The sequence below is a fragment of the Microtus ochrogaster genome, unplaced genomic scaffold (genome assembly GCF_000317375.1).
Source record: "Microtus ochrogaster isolate Prairie Vole_2 unplaced genomic scaffold, MicOch1.0 UNK24, whole genome shotgun sequence".
Classification (NCBI taxonomy): domain Eukaryota; kingdom Metazoa; phylum Chordata; class Mammalia; order Rodentia; family Cricetidae; genus Microtus; species Microtus ochrogaster.
The window spans coordinates 2,277,399-2,299,283 of NW_004949122.1; the positions used below are offsets into that span (position 1 = coordinate 2,277,399).

Sequence of the window (21,885 nt, forward strand, 5' to 3'; positions counted from 1 at the left end):
TCTACAAGAGCTAGTTCCAGGACAGGCTCTAAAACCACAGAGAAACCCTGTCTCGAAAAACCAAAAAAAAAAAAAAAAAAAGCCTGCTGTTGGAGTGATGTAGACCATGGTTGTCTCCTGATTCTACCTCCCTTGTTGAATGGTCTTGGAGAGGTTACCTGACTTGGTCATACTTTTGTTCCTTTTCTAAAAATAATGAGCATTTTTTTTCAGTCATGCCCACTGTAAAATGCATGCAAAACATGCCTTTAGTGTTGGACATAGCTCTAGTGCACAAGAAGCAAATCTTGGATCTCTACATTATGGGACATAAAACAAGACAAAAATAAGTGAATGGAAGGTACCAGGCCTTTTAGATCAAATGAGTCAGGAGATCCCTTCTAGTTTGACAAATGCTGATGTCATCTTGTCCTTCTGAATCTACCTAGACCATCTTGATCCCCAGCTCCTTAAGTGGGTTCCAACTGACTTCCTGGCTCCTCATCCAGGTTGGCTTGACTTAAGATTCTGGTCCAAGCCAGCCAAACATCAAACCCAAGTTTAGGAGTATGTGTGAGACTGAGCTACCACCAGGTCTCAGGCTAATATCTACTGTTGGGAATTTTTCTGGCTCACTATGGCAGTCAGACTAGTGTTGACTCACTGTACCCCCCATTGGTGACCATTGACCCTGCCAGGAATCCAGGTTCAGTATCTATCCATTAGATTAGTTGGGGCTGTGTCTCACCTCAAACTGACATTAGCACTTTTCTCAGAGTCAGTCCTGACATGTAAACTTGCATCCTTACCATCGCTATAATCAATGTACCCCACTCCATCATTCCCTTGTGAGTGGGCAAGGGCCCATCCCAATGTTTTGGTAATATAAACAATAACCCTACTATACAGCACAAACGTGCCTTGGGGAACACATGTTCACCTCAAGGTAGAACTGATGAATTATATATACTTAGCAAGTCAGTGGATACTCCCAGAATGCTTTCTCAAAGGACCTGGCCAACTTAGAGCCAGTTAGTATGCATCTCATTTCCCCATGTGGCCCAGGGTGTTAGTGAGACTTTTAATCTCTGCCAATTTAACTGACCTCCTGCTTGTTTTGATTGGTATTTCCCTGCATCCTTGAGAGTGGTTATTGTTTAATACATTTTTTGGCCAGCTTGTTCGGTCTTCGGGGACTTGCCTATGAAGAACCCTTGCCTTTTCTGTTTTAAGATGACTTTCAGAAATACGTTAATTACCTGTGGTATCCTGCCCTTTAGTCTCCCCATTATCTGGACCACTATTGTGGGTACATTTTCTGTCGTAGCTAATTATTTAATTTTTGAACTCAAATCTGACCATCTATTTCTTTCTAGCATTGGTATTTTGTGTGCTGACTTTTTCTCTGGGGCTCATGCATGCCATTCTCAGGAGAGTATAAAAATACATTCTTGTGTTTTTACTCTCTGGCAAAGTGTTTGTGTTTAACTCGTTAATGTATCTGGAATTTATCCTTGTGTAGAATGCAATATTGACATTTCTATTCATAGTATTAAAATACAGCATGCCATCCACTCCACCCAAACTATATACATCTTAGTGAGGTAATTCTTCATTATAGACTAAACACCTGCACCTAGTTGTCTGTATTCTTTGCCTTTGATTGTCTGGTCCGTTCTGATACTAGTTTTAAAGATGGTAGTCTTATGATATGTATCGATATATCAATAGCTGATGGACCAAGCCTCTGGATAACATTTATTTCTCAAAATTATCTTGCCACTTACTGAAAACCTGTTTCTTTGAAGACTGTCCTTAGAGCTAGCTGGGCACATTTCATTAAACAATCCTATTTAATGGGGATTGGATGGCATTGGGTGTACAGATTATTTTGGAGGTTTCTGTCTTCTCTATGATATTGAGGCTTGTTATCTGAGGACACTGCAGCCAAGTTTTCTTTCATGCCCTTCAGTAAGGATTTACAGTTGTCTTCATACACATGTTACAAAGGCTTTACGAGCTTTGATCCTAGGCATTTTGCTGGTTTTGTGACTTATCGTGAATAGATAATTTTTTCCCCATTATCTTTTAAAACAGGCTATCATGAGTGACAAATGATTTGGTAACTAGAAAAGTAGTGAGCCTCTCTCCACTGGCATAAGCCAACAAAGGTTGACCACTGGAGTAGGACGGCAGAGGGACATTTGCCACCTGGGACATACTGACATCCAAGATTACTTTCCATTCTAAGAGCGAGCGTATGTAGGAAGTGTCAGAATCGGGATTTGACCTTGAGTGATCTATGGCTCCCTGAAAGGACTCCCTACCCTTCCAGCTTCTTCTTCATTTTTTTTTGTTCTATGACTTTAAATTATCTTTGGAAACTGGCATTTCCTGTGAACTAGTAGAGAGGCAGCCTGTGCATCTTTTAAAACTTCATGAAATCGTTTAGAAGAGTCTTCTGTGTCTTCTCAGGGAAAAGGAATGCTTCATTCATGGCTATTTAGCCCTAACCCCTTTCCAGCTATTGTAGAATGCACAGTCATTTAACAAAAGATGAGGAGCAATTAGAGAAGCACCTGTTGTCCCTGGGTGAGGCTCTTGGCTAATTTCTGATAAACTATGAAGATGTGGGACTCTTCCCTGGGTACCGCATTCTCTGAGGATAGCAAGACGAACTCCTGACCATACAGCTGGTCATAATTTCTACCTACTTCAAACTGTTCTTATTTATGTAGCAGAGGCTTATCTAGTCTGACCCAGGTGGTTATCTAGCTTTCTTCCCTGATCTCTCTGTTCTCCCTCTGTTCTCTCTCTCTCTCTCTCTCTCTCTCTCTCTCTCTCTCTCTCTCTCTGTGCATATGTGTGCATGATTTTGTGTGCATGTGGAGGCCAGAGATCAACTATGTTGGATGTTTTATTTTGGGGAAATAATCTCTTACTAAACAGGAATCTCACTGGTTTGCCCAGAACAGCTGGATGGGATGCTGAACTGGAAGGATTCTCTAGGTGTCTTCCTGTCTCTGATTTCCCAGCACTGGCATTAGGGATGGATTCTACCACACTTGCTGATTTAGTGGGTGCTGAGGATCCAAACCCAGGTCCCCATGCTTTGCAACAAGCACTTTACCTGTGGGAAGATATCCTTAGCCCTGACTATTTTCTTTCAGAAGGTGCTCTGAAAGGTGAGAATATAGCTCAGTTAGGAGAATATTTATCTAGCATGTACAGATTCCTGGGTTTGATCCCTAACATTGCATAAAATAGGCTGCTGTGGTCCAAGCCTGTCATCTCAGTGCTTGGGAGGTGCAAGATCAGAAGTTCAGATCATCCTCATCTTTGTAGTGAGTCTGAGTTCAGCCTGAACTACATGAGACCTTGTCTTAAAAAATGGAATAGAATGGAATAGGATAGGATAGAATAGAATGGAATAGAACGGAACGGAACGGAACAGAGCATATACTTTGATTAGTCCATACCCTCCCTTACTTGATGCCCCCATTCCAGAGAGTTCACAGTTTGCTGGCTTCCAGGAGGGCCCTGATAGGTTCTGCACACCTGAAAAGTGATTCCAGAGGAGCCAAATGCCTTTCCTCGATTTGTGATCTCTGTCCCTGTCATGTGTTGGTACGGAACTGTTGAGTCTTGAGATTCACAGTATTGTTGACCTATTGTCCTCATCAGATTTGGTCTTCACATTTGCTCCTGCACAGCGACAATCGCTGAGCTCTGGGTGGCATCAGTGTGTTTCAAACCAGTGGAGTAATTCCAGGTGGTTCAGGCCCCAAGGGCATCAGTTAGGAATGACGGACTAGAAGGAGGAGCTCCATGGAGACCTTGCCCAAGTAAGATCCCAGAAATGAAGCGTCTCACAATGCCTTTTGACAGTTCAAGAAGACTCAGACACAGAAAACACTATGGAGCCTGCCTTGGCAAAGCATGGTCTGCAATATTGTCATCATAGCAGAAAACACAGGGAAAATGTCTTCTGACATGGACTGGACCTGGGGCACCATAACCATAGCCTGCTTTAATTTTCAAGGCTTCCAGGGAAGGACTTCTGAAGGTCATGTCTTTAAAATGACCTGCTATACACCTCCCTTTGGTTTGGGATGTCTTCAGGAACTCTCTGAATGGTATACTATCAGTGCTTCCTCTCTCTTTGGCCTCATCTGAGCTGTCTGTGTTTCCTCTGGTAGACAATGATCTGGGACTGGCCATGGGCACACTCTTTTGAGGTTTCCCAGGATACAAGCCCTCATTGGTCCTCAATAGGCTCTGGTTGCCCTCCAGAAACTTGGTCTCTCAGCTCCAATGCAGACTTGAGAGACAAATTATCTCTTTTCCCAGGAAGTGGAACCCATCTCTCTGTTTGTCAATTGGCTCCATCAACGAAAGCTCTTTGTACAAACACTGCCATGTGGTAAGAATGCAGCACCAGGCTATTTGATGCTCCTGAAATCCCTCTCAGCAGGGTCCCTCCTTGTTTTGACTAATCATTTCTTTTCTATTACTAACTGTTATGATTATGAGAATTGCCTGTGTATGGCCCAGTATGTCAGAGACCCTAATGAGTGTGTACAGGCTTGCTGACATAGCCTTGGAACCCAGTGGGTTCTCCTGTTCCTAAAGGGGAGGGGCTGAGATGATCGTGAATAGGAGTTTCCTTTCAGCTCGTGAGCCCCAAAAGCCCCCAAATGCTACTGTATTCTACCTGTGCCTTGAACACTTAGGGGCTAGGACTATAGGCAAGTGCATGTGCCAGCCCCCCTCAGACAGCCCCATAAGTTGATCCAAGTGATTTGATTTTTCAGATTTATGTCGAGGATAATAGTCTCTGCCTTCCCAGATGTCAGTAAGATAAATTTCACTAAGTTATACAAAATGCCACATATAATGCTTTATATATACTGTTTATTAAGAGAAAATTCTATGTTCAATACAGAACCCTTTTGAAAGTTGACCAACACCATCTCTTTGCTCTTTTAACCACTCGCTGTAGAAATCTACTGTAGGGAACAAAGGATATTAGTTTTCTACCAAATCAGAGCCATGGCAAGGAGTAACCAGTGGATAAAGAGTTCTTTTGGTCACCAAGTGTCCACTTACTGGGAAGAAAGAGGTGCAAGGTCCACTACGCATCCATGTAGTGGACCTCCCTTGACCTTGACACATCTTTGATCACAAACAAGTCATTTTGTCTCTCTGAACCTTAAGGTTTTTCATCATAAAAATGGTGATAGTAAAAACTCAGTTGTAGAGTAACATGGTGATAATGTCTGTAGAATTTTCAAATATTTAAAATATTTAAAAACAATTTGAGGCTCTTCCTTTGTTTGTCCTTTATCCTGACCCAAGCCACTGTTGTCCCTCATCTGAATGGCTACTGTGGCCTCCTGGCTGATCTATGGCTTCTCCTTTTATCCCTTTAACTTGCTTTCACAACAGCCAGAGTAGTACTTAGAAAGTCCGACTATAGAACTGGAGAGATGATTCAGGGGGTAAGAGAACCTACTATGCAGGCACAAGAACCCGAGTTCAGATTCCAGGACCCATGTTCAAAAGTCAGAATGGCTGCACATTCCTGAAATCCCAGCACTTGAGAGGAGAGACACAGCAGAATTATTAATGCCTCCTGGCAACCAGCTTAGTTCCAAGATATCAGTGAAATAACTGGTATCAAACAAAAAAAAAGGTAGAAAGTATTCCAGCCTACACCAGGCTTACTCCTCTGGCCTCCTTGTGTGTGTGAGACCAGAGTTATGCTTGTGCTGTTGCACTTGAAGTAATCATTACAACCCAATGAATAAAATGGATAGCTGTCATTTTCAGAAGCTCTGTTAGCTTGGCAGCCCAATACAAACTAGAGTCACCAGGGAAGAGGGAAGCAGTATCGAGAAAATGTCTTCATCAGATTGACCTGTAGGCAAATGTGTGGGGCCCTTTCCTGATTAATGACTGGTGTGAGAGGGTCCAGCCTACTGTGGGTGGTGCTGTCTCCGGGCAGGTGGTCCTGGAGTGTATAAAAAAGGTAACTGAGATCTTAGTAAAGTAGGAGCGTGGGGACCTTGGGGGAAGGTTGAAGTGGGGAGGGAAGAGGCAAGGAGGGAAGCAAAGAAAAATGTAGAGCTCAATAAAAATCATTTTTTTTTAAAAAGGTAACTGAACACGAAGAGCAAACTGAGCTGTGTTTCTCCACAGTCTCTGCTTCAGTTCCTCTCTCCAAGTTCCTGCCCTACTTGAGTTCCTGCCTTGGCTTCTGCTATGGCCTGCTGTATAAGCCAAATAAACCCGTTTTATCTATGAGTTGGCTTTGCTTTTATACTCTGTCCCAGCAATAGAAAGCAAAGTAGGAAAGAGGCTAGTGTAGCTGGTAGGTGACATTCTAGCCCGTCACTTACTGAAGTCCTGTATAATTCTTCTGAACAGTTACAGTCTTTTGGTTTTACTTGCAAATGTGCAGGATTTGACTCATCCTAATCTAAAGAATCCAGACTTTCCATTGCTAGTGAGTTAGTCCAGGGCTTCATTTGAAGCTGATTCCTAAGGGCATGCAATTGTCCCTGTGAGGTTGTGCTCACACGACTGTTAGCATCCTATATGTTATCCCTTACCCCAGGGCGCCAACCAACATATCGAGGAGAAGATCCTCAAAAGACGGCCAGCATTGCAAAAGGAGACCCTAGTTGTTCTGATGCAGATTCTGGTACAACTCCACCTCTGGAAGGTCACCTCAGAACCTCCTCCTTCTCTACACTGGCAGAGTACTATGCCTGGTTCTCATCACCCACAGATTGCAGACATCTTTGGTCTATTTTTTTTCCCCAGTGATCCTGAGATCTTCCAAGTTTCTGTTGTTGACAGGAAGATGTCTGGCATAATGACTCTCCTTGCTTTCTGTTTTGTGTCATGTCTTTTCATCACATACTCAATACGTGAATAAGATTCTCAACTTCCCCAAATGGCTTCAACAGTCTGCCTTACCCTTTAACAAAATCTGATAACCTCTGCTGTCAATGACCCCTGTTATCATGGTGCCCCATACAGACTCATCAAAAGCAAAAGGGCTCAATTCCCTCTCCAAGGTCCTGAAGCCACCCCTCAGCCTCTCCTGTAAGTCACTGGTGCTTCCTATCCAGCCTCTTCTTGATGGGACATGAATCTGAGTCATCTTTGTGAACAGAGTGGGGAGAGAAGGAGAGCTGAACTCAGGTTGGAAAGTGTCATAGCTACCGATGGCAGCTAGAAGTGATGAAGAAAGTGTTTGTTTTGTTTTGTTTTGTTTTGACTTTGCTCTCAAATAATCAGTTACCAAAGAAGAAAAGGCAAGGGAGTGTGAAGCGTGTTCATGTTTATTTGGTTGCTGTCATGCATCTCTGACAGTTGTGAGCAAATCCTCTGCCAGGTTATGTCACCTTCTAGCCAAGCTTGCTTTCGTCTCTGTGTGCTGTATTTAATGCAAGCATAACAATAAAATGGATTAAATTTTCTACACATTTTGCACCCATAGCAAACCTAGACATCCAATATTTCCCCATAGGCCCCTGACTCCTGGATCTTATCTATCTCTGTAGACTCTCAAGGACTTCTCCAACTTCTCTGGGAAGCCTTCCAACACTCAGTTGCAGCTCCTTTAATTAGCTCTGCCTCAGTGAGCAATGAGGAAAGAGCTACTCTGACAGATCCTCATTTTGGAGAAGAAATGTTGAGTCTGCACTGAGCACACCACCCAACATGTTCCTGGGCTTTTGGAAAACTAATGTTGGGTCTCCACTGAGCACACCACCCCATGTGTTCCTGAGTACTTACACTTCCGTCTTTTCCATCATCCTTACCCTGGCATCATTTTCTCATTCTCCTAGCTACTGCTTCCAAGCCTTTAACCTATATTTAAGCATGCACTAATCTTATTCAAACTACAATCTTCAATCTTGACTCTTTTCAGTCATGAGAACATTATGGTTTGGATTTTCTTGATTGAAAATACTCAAGGGTCTTGAGCATTTAAAGGTCCTGTTGGCTCATTCCCAAACCCTACCTCAACCCTTTCTTCTTAAGACAGACAAAAGAGAGGATATAACTTTCTGTAGGAACAGAGACTGACATCTTTGCCTGCATGTCAAGGAAGACTAAATACTGCCGTTTATGATACCAGAAAGCACAGGTACAAGTATATGCAGAGGTCACAAGGTAGAAGGTATCAAGATCTAGACTTTTCTGGATATACAGTCCCATGTTTAAGGGTAGTCCTTCTTGGGTGTACTTTCTGGAGCTAAATAGCCTGCAATATACAGAATTGTGCAGAAAAAATCTCCAAAATGTTTCTCCCAAGAGTAGATCCAAGCTTGAGGGAACTAACTTGTCATCTGCAATACTTTTCATCCCATTTCCTTTACTTTTAACTATATAGACTCGCAATGCCCAGATGTTGGATTTTGCACCCATGTTCCCCAACACCACTCCATATCTTCCGGTCTTGTACTATGCTCAGCATAATACTGTGCCCATAAAGAGAGTGACTGTATGAGGAGAGTCTTAACTAGATGAGTGGACAAGGGTCTCTGATAATCCAATAATGACAATGATGACAGTTATAGCCACTGACACACTCAGCTCTTCCATGGACCAACCACTGGGCCACAGTCTCGTTTTTATATAGATGAGAAAATCAAGGCTTACAAGTTCGTTTTCTCATAGCTGTCCAAGACGCTTGGTATAAATATTCAGGGGTTCCTGGTTGGCTTAAGAAGACGGTGAGCCTACTCACTGTGTGAACAGTCATGCATTTTGCACATGTTCAGTTTTCTGCAGAAAAACCTGGGTGCTTTAGAAGATTCGCTTGGGAGGTATGCACAGAGTAGGAGGGACCCTTTCTGGCCTAATGCAGAGCATACTATGCCATGTTGCATGCAGGATCTCTAGGACAGCATCATCTCACTGCTGACATTCTTAGGACCCCCCTCCCCCACACACAGATGTTTAAGGATTCAGATTTGGTTGCAACAGTGCAGATTAGCGAGATCTGGCTTCCCTGTTCCTTGTATGGGCCTGGAACTCATTTAGAAGTTCTGAGACCAGGAGGTTGACCTTATTAAGATTCCTGATAAAGGCACTAGCTTTCAGAGCTTACCTGTCCTCAACACATTTTTGTCTTTGATGACTTAAGTGAACTCTTACTTCCAGCTTGATGGCTACAGATAAACTCACTGGCTCTCTGCCACCCACCTTGTCTTTCCACTCTTAAACAAAGTCACCTGACCAAAATCACATGAAGAAGCAGAGAGATCCAATCTAAAGATTAGAACACTTGGGCTGACCCCATGGCTCTAGAGGGATCAAGTTTAATACCTTGAGGTCCCCATGACACCCATGTTACATGTGACTGAGCCAGTCCCTTGGGCACATATTTCAAGGCATTGGAGACCCATCTTCATTACCCCAGACTCACCATGATCCCTCCACAGCCCAGAAGAAAAATCACAGCTCAACACTTTTCTCTTTCTTTCAAAGGACTGAATTTCCCTAGTCTTTTAAACAGAATATGTTCATCAGTAGTAACCGTGGCAACAGATCAGACAGGCCTCTGAAAGAGCCTGTGTGTATGTAATTAAGAAAAATGAGGGAACAGCCATGAGAGCAGGGAGCCCAGACAAGGAGACCGTGTTGCTGAGCCTAGTCGGGAAGTTGAGGGGGACTTATGTTGATTAGGGCAGCAGATTTTCTTCCTCTCTTTTGACCTCCCTCTCTGCTCCCCTTTACAACATTTAGGTCTCCTTCTGGGGGATGTTGCTGGAAGCTCATATTCTGAATGAATAGTCCTGGCAAATTGTTGGGACCCCAATCCAGGAGAAACATGTAAATGGTTAGAAAGTGGTCCTAGTACCTTCCTCTAGTGAGATTTCTGTGTGGGTCTAGACCTGCTCTGGCTGATCTCTTCATCCAGGCATGAGAGCCTGGGCAGCCTGTCTTCAGGAATGTGCCAGTCTCATTAAGATGCTGGAGCTGAGGCACCTGGGACCATCTTCATTTTTACCACCAAACCCTGAAGCACTAGCTTGCCTGACCCAGAGCAGACCTCATGGGACTAAGGGACAGAGCTCAACATTGTCCCTGGGATCTGAGCCCAGGGCTGTTTTATCGCACAGCACTTAATCTTATCTGAAACCATCCCATTTATCCCCAGGTTTACTTATGTTCTGTCAGATTTCCATCTCCAGAGATAAATACCGGTTCCGTCAGAGGAAAAGTCTGTCTGCTTTGTTTCTTACTTCCCTTTGCCTGCTAAGTGCCTGGAAAAGTCCAGAGACTTTTTGTTGTGGTAGTGAAAGAATGGATGAGTTAATGAGTAATAAATGGATTCCCAGTCACTCTTACTGCCCGAACTTGAGCCGTTTTCACGAGAAGACCCTGGTTCCCAATCTGTGAAGTAAACAAGACATAGCTCACCAGTGAGGAGGCTGGGGGAGGATTTATATCGGACACGCCTCCTTCTCTTAGAACTCTCTGCTCCTTTCTCAGGAAAGGCCCTGGGTATCTGGGAAAGCTTACGTAGAAGAAAATGTTAAGGTTTATTCACCCCTGGCTCAACAACCATGCCCTCCCCCTGCCCTGCACAGCCCTACGGGGATGACCACTGTGAAAACACACATATATCAGAATGGAGCAACCATATTTCATGTGAAAATTGTTCCTAAATAAATATGAAGAAAAATCCCTTCTTGATGACATCCTTTCTGGGCACTTGGATAAATGGGAAGTAGCATCCACCAAAGCAAGGTGGGTCTACAAAGCTGCCCTAGATTGCAGATAGAGAAGGATGGTTAGAGCCAACTGTTCATTGCCTACTTTATCTCATCAAAGCCTCTGCTAATTATGGCCACTTTAGGGTGTCTTGACTGCTGCTGAGGTCAAAGTCTATTTGAGGTACTTTCATCTGCCCACAGAAAGCCATCCCATCTTATAACTGGAGGTTTCTCCCCTGCTTTCCAGTTACTAAATAACCACTCCGAGGCTTAATATTAATTACAAACTGTTGGACCTTTAGCTCAGGCTTATTATTAACTAGCTCTTGCAACATACATTAACCCATTTCTATTATTCTTTATTTTACCACGAGGCTTGTGGCTTGTTACCTCACATTTTACTTATCTGGTGGCTGCTGGCATCCCTGTGACTCTGCCCTTTTCCTCTTAATATCTCTGTTTGTATTTCCCACCTGGCTCTATTCCACCTGACTGACTATTGGCCAGATCAGCTTCTTTATTTAACCAATGGTAATAAAACATATTCACAACATACAGAGAGATATCCCACATTATTATCTCACTAGAGGGGATGAGAAGAGCATGCTTGACCACTCGGAGGATGTGTTTCTTGAGACTGCACCAAGAGGGCCTTACGGCTGAGGCAAGCAGTATAGTCTGCTATAAAAGTGGGGTGAGCGATAGTGGCACCGATCAGTGGGAGCTTGTGGGCCGAGTCCCCCTAGCTAGAGCAAGCAAAGATGTTCAAGACATGCATGGGCCAAAATGGGCTTTCACCGGCTTCACAGCACAGCAAGGCCATCCTGGCTCGGTAAGAGCACATCCCAGACAGGGCTAGCTTCTCCCTGTGCTACTTTGGTGCTGACTTGAAGTGAATGGGTGTGTATTTCTGGAGAGATGGGTGGAGAATTCTTGAACATTAGCAAAGCTTCAGTAAAAAAGGCTTCATGAATTCAGCCCTGTCACAAGTGTTCACGAATGCCATGCTTTAGCTCGGACCTAATGGGCTTTATATAGTACAGTACTGATTTTCTTTCATGTTTTAATAGAATCTGGTTTAATATTTGCTTTCTGCTCTAGCTACTCGCTGTTGACTGATTCAACACAGAATCCTTCCCTGGTGCCCTCCGACCTTGTGATTCCCTCATTTTGTGTGTTGGCAATTGATTCCTGTCTCCAGCATGAACCGCTTTACACATGTCTTGGTTCAGCTGGTGATGGTCACATGTGTGGATTCTGAATGCATTACTGCCGGGAACAGCTGCTCTAGCCGACCTGCTGTCCAGAAGGGGAGCTTCTGGGCAGGATTCATTTCCATCCGTTAAACACTGACAATATGCAAGGTTCAGGCTTAGAAACTTGAGGCTATGATCAATCCTGTCTGGTAGGAAGGAGGTTTTCCAGCATAATCTGAAAATGTCGACATGGTGGTCATTAATTCAGCAGCGCTTTGTTTTCCTACAGTGCACACGGCCCAGAGTTATGTAGCAAGGCATTTTCACCATTTGAATCATGAGTAGCCACAAGCATCCCAGCGAGGTTGCTTGGTTCGGGGGAAGCAGGTGCTAAGAGCAGGGCCCTGCTTAGGGACATGAACTTGGGAAATGGTCTGGGCATCCATTCTGACTTGGTTCCTGTAGACCACGTGACCGATGAATAACTAGATTCCTGTGTTAGCTTTAGTCACTCTAACCATTTGAGATGCTTGCTACATCTTCCTGGTAGGATTCCTTGGAGGGAGGGGCAGGTAAATAATCCATGCATATAAAGCAGCTAGCTGGCTACTCCAAAACATACACTTTTGCTTTCTTGTGTCATTCAGTCAAAGATGGTGGCTATATGACCCCCCACCCCCATTGCTGCCTCTTGTCTACAGTTATCAGTCTGGCTACTCATCCCTGCAGCTGCTCTGACAGCCTTTCTTATAGAGACACAGCCCTGAGCCGTACATATGAATACTAAATTGTATGGAATTTCGTCTATGATTCTAGGGTCTGTGGGGGTTTGGGAAAGGGCTGCTCATATATTATTGAGCTCTATTCCAAAGAAGAAAAAGTAATAAATTCAGTAACTGTCTTAGATACATATATAGTAACTCTAAACATTCATGGATGATGGGGCTTTGGTACTAAAAACAAAAATACTTGAATTTGCTAGGTGGTTGGTGGTGCACATCTTTAATACCAGCACTCAGGAGGCAGAGGCAGGCGAACCTCTGTGAGTTCAAGGCCGGCCTGGGCTACAGAGTGAGTTTCGGGACAGCGAGGGCTGTTACACAGAGAAACCCCGTATCAAAAAAAAAAAAAAACCCAAAAACAAACAAGCAAGCAAACAAATAGATAAAAAGACTTGAACTCCCATCTCTAAACGCTTCTCTCCTTTGGCACACCTGATCAAAAGAAAGCAAGTCAGACAGGAATAATGGAAAAGAGAATGGGGACAGTCTGTCGTCTTTGTCTGTCTCATTTCCCGCTATGATGGTTTTGAGCATCAAGCCTCGGGGCTGAGGAATAGCGAGTATATGGTGAGGCTGAGGTTGGGCCAGCACCCAAGGCAGTCTTGAGAGTTGCTGAGCAAGGAGTTGTCTTCTCAGCCTCAGCGGACCTTTCTTTGTCTCCCCGCAGGTGTTCCCTCAGGTCCCCGAAATGTCATCTCCATCGTCAATGAGACATCTATCATCCTGGAGTGGCACCCTCCAAGAGAGACCGGAGGGCGGGACGATGTGACCTACAACATCATCTGCAAGAAGTGCCGAGCAGACCGCCGGAGCTGCTCCCGCTGTGATGACAATGTGGAGTTTGTACCCAGGCAGCTGGGCCTGACTGAGTGTCGTGTCTCCATCAGTAGCCTCTGGGCCCACACCCCCTACACCTTTGATATCCAGGCCATCAATGGAGTCTCTAGCAAGAGTCCCTTTCCCCCACAACACGTCTCTGTCAACATCACCACAAACCAGGCTGGTGAGTCTGGAGGGTTTTGTGTGTCTGTCTGTCTGTGTGGCTGCCTTTTCATCCATCTCAATGTACGGTCCTAGTCAAAGCCACACCCATCCCGCCAACCTGCCTTCAGGCCTCCTTATAGGAGTAAAGAAGTCAGATGACAGATGCTTGTGACTGTGGAGGAAACTGATGTCATCTTTCAACCTCAAAAGTGAGCTGGAGACTAGGGGATTTTCTTGTGCCCAGCATCAAAGCAAATATGTGTGTCTAACTGGAGAGGGTCGGTCTGGTACTCTGCATCCAGTCAGGCCTTAGTAAGGGCTACTGGTCAAATGGATGGAGGGATGATGGTTAGATGGCTAGAGAATGGATGGATGGTCGATGTACAGATAGAAAGATGGGTGGCTGGGTAGGTAGAGGAATGAGTCTTTGAGAGAGATCCGGAACATCCATGGTGCTTTCATAGAAAAGCCGATGAAGTGAACTTCATTTTCCATTACACTCTTGTTTCTCGAGAGTGCATCCTTCCCCGGGTGCATGTTACAGTGCTACAAAGTCCTCGGATAGACAATAACAGACACCTAGGACCCTGAGTAGCTCTGCAGCGTCCGTAGATCAGAACACATCTTTCTGTCTCTGTTTATTTCTTACTCTCCCCATCCTTCCCCATTATTGCTTTCTACCCCTTGTAGAGCCGTCCATTTCCTTTTATGTCTGTTTAGCCAGTCTATTCATGCACTAGCTCGTGTATTTACTCATTCATTATGAAGAGAGAGTTATTTAGCACCCACTTTATACCATGCTGTGGATGCGGATGCCGTTGAAGATACAGTCATACTAAGACACAGTTGTTCATCCCATGGAGCTCATTAATGGGATAATTTACAAGGCGCCGACCTAAAGCGCAGAGTTGTAAGGTGTTGTGTTCTAAGAATAGCGTGCTATACACTGGCAGTAAAAAGAGAAAGAAATGCTTGTCCCCTGTATGGAGGAACAAGACTCAGAGGGCAAGTGAATACCACATCTATAGGTGACAGGGGTCATCGACAGTGAACGGTGATCTTATCTGTAATTATATAGTTTTAATAAAATGTTCTACAAGGATAACTCATTAACAGAATAGCAGAAACTAAATATCTTTCTTTGCTTTCTTTCTTGTTCCGTATCCCCTTTCTTTGACTTCTTTTTATTTTTTTACTCCACCCTGTCCTACTCTTATACATCACATCCTTAAACTTGTTCCACCCTTTAATATCAGGCATTTTTGATGGCAGATGATTCTTGGGTTAATGCTGTCAGAACTGAGAAGAAAAGAAAGTGTTATGGGAAAACATGGCTATCCAGATGGCTGTGCTGGTGTGTGTGTGTGTGTGTGCGCGCGCGTGCGCATGTGGGGCTTGTGTGTGTTCATGTGGTGTGTTTGTATGTATGTGTATGATCACGTGTTTGCATGCAGAAGTATATAGTGAGAAAATAAGAATGGAAGTGTAGAAACTTCCAGCTGGTGACAGTAGCCTGGTGCCATGGAGACAAAGGTTGGGCCAGTCTGTCTTTCCCAGAAAATGGAACGGCATTTTCTGCATTATTGCTGAGCATGTAACATGGGCAGTCTTTGTTAGCAAGTATTTCCCTTGGAGAGTTAAGGCAGGAAACTGACTGAAATATTTTTGTGTCCCAGCTTCTGGGAATATCGGTCCTGCCAGGCTGTCATGTTACTCCGGGCTTGGCTGTCTTTTCTCTCTCTCTAAGCATGTGCGAATAAACCTGCCACTTATATCAGTTTGCTTTTATTTCTTCCCCTCCCTTCCCTTCCCCTGCTATTCCCGAACCTGCCCATCTGCTTGTCTTGCCATCTGCACCTTCCCGGGCTTCAGTGGAGCAGAGGGACTGGGGCTCCTAAAAGGGCCCTGCGTTACCAACATTCAAAATATTTATTTTTATCCCCACTCGTTTATGCCTGTGCAAACACATTTCTCCTGCTCTTTAATCTCTAACAGATCCTTTATTCCTAACCTTCCCCTATTTTTTTACTTCATTATAACCTTCCAATATAGAATTCTTCTTTGATAATTCTGGAACTTTGAAAGTTTATAATCGGCAAGAGAATGACGCAATAGCTTCTCGGTAGCATGTGTTTCACCTAAAGCAGTATCAGATTGGCTAGTGGCTCCTAGTCTGTGTGTTGTGTAACATTAAGGAATAGTGTCTATTTGGTGACTTTGTACATGAGTGCAAGGCGTCTTCAGCCAGTGGCATTGTTTTTTTTTTAAAGGTCGGAATGACAAAAATGAATACTCAACCCCATTCCTTTGCAAGAACAGTTTAGAAATGTGAGCAGCTTACCATGTGAGCATCTTACCACAGTTAGGAGACTAATAGTAGGCATCCCGAAACCTCAATGTGGGGAATGAAGTGGGTGGACCTGTGTGTAACCACAAGTCATAACGTGTCTAACCTTCTCGGGACACCATTAAGTGCATCTAGTTTTGGAGATAGGTAGGATAGCCTTTCCCCACTGCCCCGCTCCCCCGGCCTTACAGTGTGATCCATGTTAGTGTCTGTGGCTGCCCCTCTCCTGAAAGTAGATGGCAGACCAAAAATCTGACCAAGAGAAGTCCTGAAATCAATCATTAAGTCAATCTGTGAGTATTACCTGAGCCAGGAACTGCTTGAACTGTGGACTGATTGGGCACTATTGGGTGGGTCCACATGGATAAACAGAGTAAAGGTTACCATGGATACCTCTTATGTGTGTTCTTTTATATTCACAGAGAACTATGGGTGTGCAGCCTCATTTCATCCTCATAATTACCAGATAACTACCCATCTTTCTGATAATGAAGTAGAGGTTCGTGGGGATTTGGAGAATCTAAGATGGAAGGGTGTGGAGAGAGTGAACATGATCTCATGTCCTGGTTTCAGACTTCCTACATCCTATCCTAGAAGTAGATGGTTTCTCTGGGTTCCTCATTTAGTAGTTCATGACAGGAGACTTTTCTGCTCCTCCAGGGAAAGAATTCTGTAATTCTCTTGCATGCCATTGGGCAAGGGGCCCATAGTTCTTTACTCAGACTCAAGCATGACGTGATGCCACCTGTGATTCAGAGTCTCTGTCCTCCATCACAGTCCTAATCATGAGATTCCAGGACCTTCGTTCCCTTGATTAATATCATGAGAGTATGGTCACCCAGGATACAGTCGGGGCAAAGATGTTCTGCTACTTCTGAGTGCCTCCGGTAGGTCCACCCCTAGCAAGCTCTTTGCAGAGATGTAACTCAGATTTAGAAACCAGGTTTGGAGTGTTTTAGAAGATTCCCATCATCTAAAGCTCCAGAGAATAAATAGTGTTCCCAAATCTCAGACTCAGGTTTGTGACCATTTTATCTTTAAACCTATCAAAAATCACATTATGGGGGGACATATCACCTATAAACTCTCTCTAAGCTAGTGTCATGTAGCTGGACCACTTTAGCTGTCAAAAAAATGTCCATCATCTTTGGTCAAGGCTGGTCATGAATTATGCAAGTTCAGATTTACGTGAGGGCTGGAGGGATGTCTTCTCGCACTGAATGCAACTGCTGTGAGTTTAAAACAGGCTGGGTCAGGTAAAATTCTCCATGTTCCCGTGGCCAAACCATCTTCAGGGAGGCTGTTATCATCACGAGCACCCACAGTCATTCCCCAGCACCTGGCCTCAGATTACTCTGATGGCCAGATCATCCGACCGTCAGAGAGAAATAAATGAATGACAAGCATCATGTCTCTCTCTGCTGGCTAGCCCCAAAGTATCAAAGTCAGGGAAAGGAGCCCCAAGAGCTTGAGAGTGGGGAGATGAATCATACCAAGGCCTGGTTTGAGGTTATTCAAGCCAAAGAGAACAAACTCAAAGGCCAGAAGGCCAGACAATAATGGAGGGAAACCAGTTGGGCTAGGTGAAAGGCAGGGGGAACTGGTGGAGAGCGTAGAGATGGCATCACATACAGACAGCCATCACCCTGTTCCAGCAAGTGTGGACTGCCTGATTTGCTAAGCCAGAAATATGGATTTCAAATGTTGACAACTGACTAGAAAATTTTAAGTACTTGAGAGGCAAACAAATCCAATTCTGGATTTGGGCTGCTGGCTATGGTTGGTAGCCTTTTATTCCAAGGGCAAATCTGGTTTACCCAAGCTTTAACATGAGCTACTGCGCTGTTGAGATGCATTTTGCCTGGGGCAGGCATCTTCCTCACCTCCTGGGCTCACACAGGATGTCCTAGGCTGGATACCCTCTCTGCTCCTCACATGATTCTCAAAAATTCGTTTAACTGTCAACATCTCTCATTTCTCACCTATGAAATGAAAACCATGATAACCTGCCTCCTGGTACTATAGCAACAAGTAAATGGGACAGAAGATGGAGAAATCACTGTACGTCCTGCCAGGGGCTGGGAGATTAGCATCATTTCTGGGGATATGTCCTGAGCAAATTGCTGGACTTTCCTTCCTCAGATGTTTCCTGCTAAGGCCTCTGAGTCTCATTGTTTGGGATTGATGTTATCTATATCCATCTGCCCATGTCGTGTTGATTAGAACAGGCATCAGAAAGGAGGATACCAAGTCTGCATTAATGAGATAATGATGAAGGTGGGACTCAGTGGTGCCCAGTATCTCACTCAGGGTGGTCCTGCATCTCAGAGATGCCCTCTGACTCCTTTACTTTTAAAGTGTGTGTGTGTGTGTGTGTGTGTGTGTGTGTGTGTGTGTGTCTGTGTGTCTGTGTGTCTGTGTGTGTGTGTAGAAGCACCACTGCCTCCCTTACTCAGATGATTCTATCAGCTGGAGTTATAGGTGACATTTCTATTGCATACAGTTCATGTATGGTCTGCTGAGCCCCTGCATATGCATTTCCATCCATCATGTCCGCAACACAGACACAATCTATTACTTAGTGTTGTCTAAAATAACTGTGCTGTTTCTGTTGATAGTCACAAGCTCCTACAGTTTGTCCATTTTCAAGGCATTTTTGAAGTTCTTAGGCAATTAAAATCACTCAGAAGCACCGCTTTTCCTACAAAAGAATTACCTAGAACATCAATGCCTCTGAATCCATCACCTAATTTGCATTATTCCTTGGTTAAATATAGTATTTGCATGCATAAAGAATAATCTTTGAATATGAAAAGGAATTTACGATATTGCAATATATCGAGCTCTTTGGAGGAAAGATATTATGTAAATCTCAAAATTAAATATTAAAACAATATTACACGCTGCCTGTAAAAATGTAGAGCTTTAAGATCCCATATGCTGGAACCAGTTCATTTTTAAAGGCTGGTCTCATTGGAAAAGAGTGGGTGAGAATTGCTCTGGAGCAGGGAAAAGATTGAGTCAGGGCTTAAAAAGACTGGAATGACTTTAAAGAAAACCTTGAAAGAAGTAAATAAAGAAAAGTTTTTTTTAAAAAAAACCTTAAGGAAATGAAATTTTCACTGTTCTTAATTCAATTTCATAGTTCATTTCATTGCTGTTCTTTTGTTGCTAACTCCAGGCAGGTTCTGATTGTTTCTTAAGTCTTGCCATTGAGAAGAATCTTGCAGGTGGCCTTAGAAAGGCCATGGGCAGGCACTGGCGTATTATCAGTAGGACTGAGGTCAGCATGTGGCACTGTGGCACTGCTGATGCCCAGGGTTGTGGGTATCAGCCCTCTGCAGCTTTGGGGTTTGTTTTCCCCTGCATGGAGAGCTCTGGGGAAAACTAGGCTCTCTCATCTACCACCAGCTTCCTTGGGAAAGAGCTACAGAGTACCAGGCACAGTGAGCCTTTCAAATATGTGTTGGAGAGCTTTATTCCCCAGAGATAGCAATTTATACATGTGTCTGGCTGGAGCTGGGTGACTAGAAGGTGTCTTGGAAATCTACAGGTGACATCTTAGGACCTCTTCCAGATCAGCCAGATGACCAGATATCTTCCTCCGCTGTGGCTCCTAAAAGAACGTAGCGAGCTAATGCTTATGATGATGCCGTGAGCCACGCAGAGGAACAGAAAGAGATTCAGGTACCCTTACAAGGGGGCTGGTCCATCTCTTTGAACACTTGGATTTTGGAAATATAATCATTTAATGTAACCTTTGTGACAGCTGAGCAGGTGCTGGCTCAAATCCTACACATTTCCATCTACTTTCTTAACAAATTTTACACACTGACATCCTCTGTCAATCATATTTTGTTCAGACACCACGGACATAGCAGGGAAGAAACCAGGTAAAGATCCATGTCTTCAGGGAGCTTATGTTAGTTCACAGCACCCACCGAGGCCAGGCTGAGAGGCCCAGGACAGTCGTAAGTGGATTGGTGACTCTGCTGTAACTTGAAGGTCTGAGCCCTACTCCCTGCTTGAGACTTAGGATATAAACCCATGCAAATTCCAGAGAGCACTTCAGTTTCTGGTGTCAGCTGCTCCACAGCAACTGTGTTGAATGGGATAGTTTATTGCTAGCTAGGTGAACTAGCTTGATCTTTACGTGGGTAGGCCACACAAAGACTGGGTTTCAGAATTCTTTATTTCTGGTACTGAGTTACAGCTAGTGATGCTGAGAGCTAAGAAAGGCTCTCCCCTGCATCACTGCTAAAATGACCAGAGTGTCACCAGGAACCTGGGGACTTGTTTGTTCTGCTTGCACCATCTTGGATCAAGTACTATGAGTGTATGGCCTATGAGATGACAGTGAGGCTGCTGACAATGAGATGGCAGGGAGTCCCTAATCCACGCAAAGTCCACAAGAGACGTAAGTTAGCCTGTGAAATGTCTATCATTGGCACTGTGGTCTTGGCAAAGAGAGCAGAAGGTTGGAGAGGGCTCCTGATTGTTGTCCACGTCTGTCTTACTTTTCTGTTGCTGTGAAGGGACACCATGACCAAGGTGGCTTATAGAAGAGTTTATTGGGGGATTAGAGCCCCAGAAGGTTGGGGTTCATGACCATCAAGGCAGGGAACATGGCAGCAGGCAGTCAGGAATGGTGCTAGAGCTTGCATCCTGATCTACAAGCATGAGGCAGAGATAACCAACTGGGAATGGTGTGAGCTTTTGAAACCTCAAAGCCCGTCCCCAGCGACACACCTCTTTCACCTAGGCCACATCTCTAATCCTTCTCAACAGTTTCACCAACCAGGAACCAAATATTCAAGTATATGGGCCAAGGGGGCATTCTCATTCAAACCACCACAACATTCCAGCGATAAGCCCCCTCCAGGAGTGAGCCAACTTCCAGGAGAGCACTCCCTGAAACTATGGTATTGACTCCAGAAGCCTGTGTCTAGCTAGATGCTTAATACATAGAAAACCTTCCACAAATGTTAGCCAATAAATTAATAATGAATGCCCCAGTCTTCTGAAATCAGTTCCCAGCGTCAACAGATGATTTAGCTTCAGCTCTCTCCGTGGTTTCTCCATCAGGCATTTCATTCTGGGACTAGATTGGAATTAAGCCCGTAACCCCTCCAAGTACTGATGAGGTGTGGCACCTCTTATGTACTATATCCCCTTAAGGTGGCCCTGTGGGAGCCACAGTACTATGACCTGGCCTGCTCTCCTTGGTCCCCACTGGCAGAGAATCGCTGGTAGGCAGACAGTGGCGGCTAGCTGGGATGGCATTCCAGTGCTGTTGTCTGTCCACCTGCATCCCAGCTCCCTGCCTGTCATTTTCACAGCGCCATCCATGTTAAACAGGCAGGAGCATGAGGGGTTTTTGAATGCAGCAATTAACAAAACAGTAATCAAGCTAAGTGTTTAATTTCAGAAAATTAACATCTTCTCAGAGCGGATGTGAAAGACGGGGGAAAAGGCACAGAAAATGTTCTGGGTAAATAAAGGCAATGCTGGACCACAAATACTTTGTAGGGGAAAGGGGACTCTGCCAGCAAGTACCCCAGGCCATGGAATCAGTGTCTGCTTAACTATAGAATGGTAGTTATAGCATCAAACCCTAAGATTTTAAAACATGCATTTTCTTCTCTTCTTTTCCTTTTTGTTCTTCTTTCTTTTCTTCCGGTACATAAGGAAAGAGCAAGGGACCAGTCATGTTCCCTGTGATGTATCTGCCCCACAGAAAAACCCTAGTGTGGCTTTGTCCTTTCTTAAACATTGCTAGCCACATGGATGACATAGTGATTCCTGGGTGGGCAATAAAGGGTGTGTTTGTTTGTGTGTGTGTGTGTGTGTGTGTG

General features: G+C 44.3%; 1 protein-coding gene across 1 annotated transcript in view; it reads left to right on the forward strand.

Moving 5' to 3' along the window:
* The window catches only part of Ephb1 (EPH receptor B1), a 445,475-nt gene that overhangs the window by 303,680 nt on the left and 119,910 nt on the right, over positions 1-21,885 (forward strand). The window contains exon 5 of the mRNA XM_026789586.1: positions 13,367-13,702. Within this exon, the coding sequence (XP_026645387.1) occupies positions 13,367-13,702 (336 nt within the window). The remainder of the gene's footprint in view (positions 1-13,366; positions 13,703-21,885) is intronic.